The sequence below is a fragment of the Egretta garzetta genome, unplaced genomic scaffold (assembly GCF_000687185.1).
Source record: "Egretta garzetta isolate BGI_Z169 unplaced genomic scaffold, ASM68718v1 scaffold297, whole genome shotgun sequence".
Taxonomy (NCBI): domain Eukaryota; kingdom Metazoa; phylum Chordata; class Aves; order Pelecaniformes; family Ardeidae; genus Egretta; species Egretta garzetta.
The window spans coordinates 418,512-421,067 of NW_009260410.1; the positions used below are offsets into that span (position 1 = coordinate 418,512).

At 38.3% G+C, this 2,556-nt stretch overlaps 1 protein-coding gene across 1 annotated transcript in view; it reads left to right on the plus strand.

The window, feature by feature from the left end:
- The first annotated feature begins 2,207 nt into the window (after positions 1 to 2,207).
- Positions 2,208 to 2,556, plus strand: part of SUMO1 (small ubiquitin like modifier 1) — a 6,582-nt gene continuing 6,233 nt past the window's right edge. Inside the window, exon 1 of the mRNA XM_009643549.2 lies at positions 2,208 to 2,297. Coding sequence (XP_009641844.1) covers positions 2,208 to 2,297 — 90 coding nt within the window. The remainder of the gene's footprint in view (positions 2,298 to 2,556) is intronic.

A 2,556-nucleotide genomic window follows, 5' to 3' on the forward strand; every position in this document is an offset into this window, starting at 1 on the left:
TTCCACTCATATTGGCCAGAGGCACTGTCATAGTAGCAATGATGATTTGTCATACCTTATACAGGATGATTTGTTTTGGAAAGCTAAGTAGGTAGATCTGTTACAATGCACAGAACTATAAACTGCTACAAATGCCTCTACTGCTGGGATAATATGCTGCTGTGCAATTTGGTTCTTCTGCAAAGTAAACTAAGACCATGACTGACCTGAAACATCATGTAAAGGGACAGGATGTCCATAATTCTTGCAGTGATAGTAAAACAGGAGACAGTTGTGAAGTTACAGACTTCAGATCTGTAGAGATCTGACCTCTAGGAATCAAAAAGAGATCAGTAGTCCTGCATACGGACAATAAAAATACTGTTCATGCAAGTTATCAGAACACCTTGGAGGTTCTTGGTTTTTTGTTTTTTTTTTCTCTTTTTAGCCAGGAGTGGAAAGTGATGTGTTTTTTATTCCTGCAAATAGTCCCATGAGGTTAGAGTTCAGATATGTTAGGGAAAACTTTGGTGGTGAGCACAGTTGCTGCGACTGTGTTACCAGTGAAGACTCCTTTCACGGTTTGGAAGTGACTTACTTGGAGACCTGAGGGTCTAGTTTCTTGCATGTATGGGGTCAGGTTTTGGGTTGGAGCTTGAAGGGTGATGAATCAGTCCCAGCAGTCCAGGTTGTACCCAGGTGGGTAAAAAAAACCCAAACAAACCCCAAAACCAACCCCAAAGTATTCAAACCAGGTAGAAACTCTGGCTCATACTTTTTTTTGTCATCACAGAAGCTGAATGGATCTGGCTTGAGGCAGTGAGTCAAACTGGTACAAAGAGCACTTCCTCTCTGTGTGTTGTTGGTTTTTTTTTTGTTTTTTTTTGTTTTTTTTTTCTTCCCCCTCCAGACTGAGACTGGTACAAATAGGGAAGGTGTTTGCAGACTTCCCCCCAAAAAAAATTGTTGTCGCGACCCCCCCCCCCCCCCCCCGCCCTTCCCCGAACTTTTAACATTCAAAGAAGTTGTGCATGTTTAACCTCTTTAAGAAAAAAAAAAAGGCTTGTCTGCCATTTTAATCTGGAGTTAGAGACCTGTCTGGATGGACTTACTGCAGGTTAGTATGTATTTTTGGTGTTTGATCCTAAAGTTCAAATCCAACCATACAAAGGTTATTTCTGTATACTCAGCAAAAAGTCCCTTTAGGTCTGGGATGTGGTAGGCACCTGTACATATTTTGTGTATTTTGTCTACTGTGTAAAGCAATGAAATAGAAAAGGAAGATATGAAATGTGATCAGCAGGGTATCCTTGTTTCTGACTACTTGGGAAGATTTCTTCATCGAATATCATCTGGACCTGAGGCAGTGTCTGTGGAAAAATCCCTTTGTGCTGCAGTGGAACATAACTAAAGGCCTGATCCAGAATATGTAGTGACAGGCAAGGGATGGGGTTAATAGTACCTGATCTCTTGCTTGTCTTATCTATCAGCAGCTAACATGAAAACTTTGATGTCCTTAATTCATGTCTTATAGAACATAACACAAACCCTTTTGATGAGTTGTAGTGCTCAAGTTGTTGAATCAAACTTGTCTGTACAACTAATTCTTATGCTGGAAAGATATCAAAACACTATAGTTCTCAGAACTGCAACTTTAAGAACTTTTAAGAATTGAGGTTTTAAACATGCTACAAATGAGCTGCTACTTGGTGTTCTTTTGTTACCATAGAAAAGAAGGTGGCTGACCATCCTTTTGAAAGGAGTGACTACTATTGATGCAATAGACTGAAAAATGTTTGCATGGTTCACACTCTTTACACTGATAGGGTGTCAAAAGTGCTTTCTGTTTACTCTCCTCACAGTGTTCTTTTTTTCTGTCAAATATCTCAACCTCTTAGTACACTTCATGTATTTCTTTTTTACAGTCTGTTGACTAGGAGTTAGTGGTATAAAATCATACTTCTCATTTTTACATCTGTCATCTACTTCCAAATGATCCTTCTCTCATCTCTTATGTTCTTCACAGTGTTTCTCTTCCATCATTAATTAAACTCTTCACAGGCAGACAGACAGCCTTTCATAATACTATGTTGCTGTTATTTTCACACACAGAAAGGAAGAAATAAGGTGCCTTGGGTAGTCTGATTTGATGTAATAAGGAGGATGACAGCTGTCATACTGTCCAATGAAAATAATGAAGTGTTGAACTGATCAGATTTTCTTTTTTAATGTTTTTCTTGCAGGAAGCAAAACCTTCAGCTGAGGATTTAGGAGATAAGAAAGAAGGGGAATACATTAAACTCAAAGTCATTGGGCAGGTGAGATTTTACATAATTGTTGACATTTGGTAGAGTCGTGAGGTTTTTTGTATTGTAGAAATGAACAAATAAAAGTCGATACTTTCAGTTCTTCAGTGTGGATCCTGCCCTGCCATAAACTGCTTACCAATTACCAGTAATGTGTGTTAGTATACTCTCTGGTGTAGTTATGTGGTTGTGGTTTGGTTTTTTGTTTTTTTTTTTTTTGTTTTTTTTTTTAAAAAAGAATGAGAAATTCATCTTTATGCTCCAGAATTTG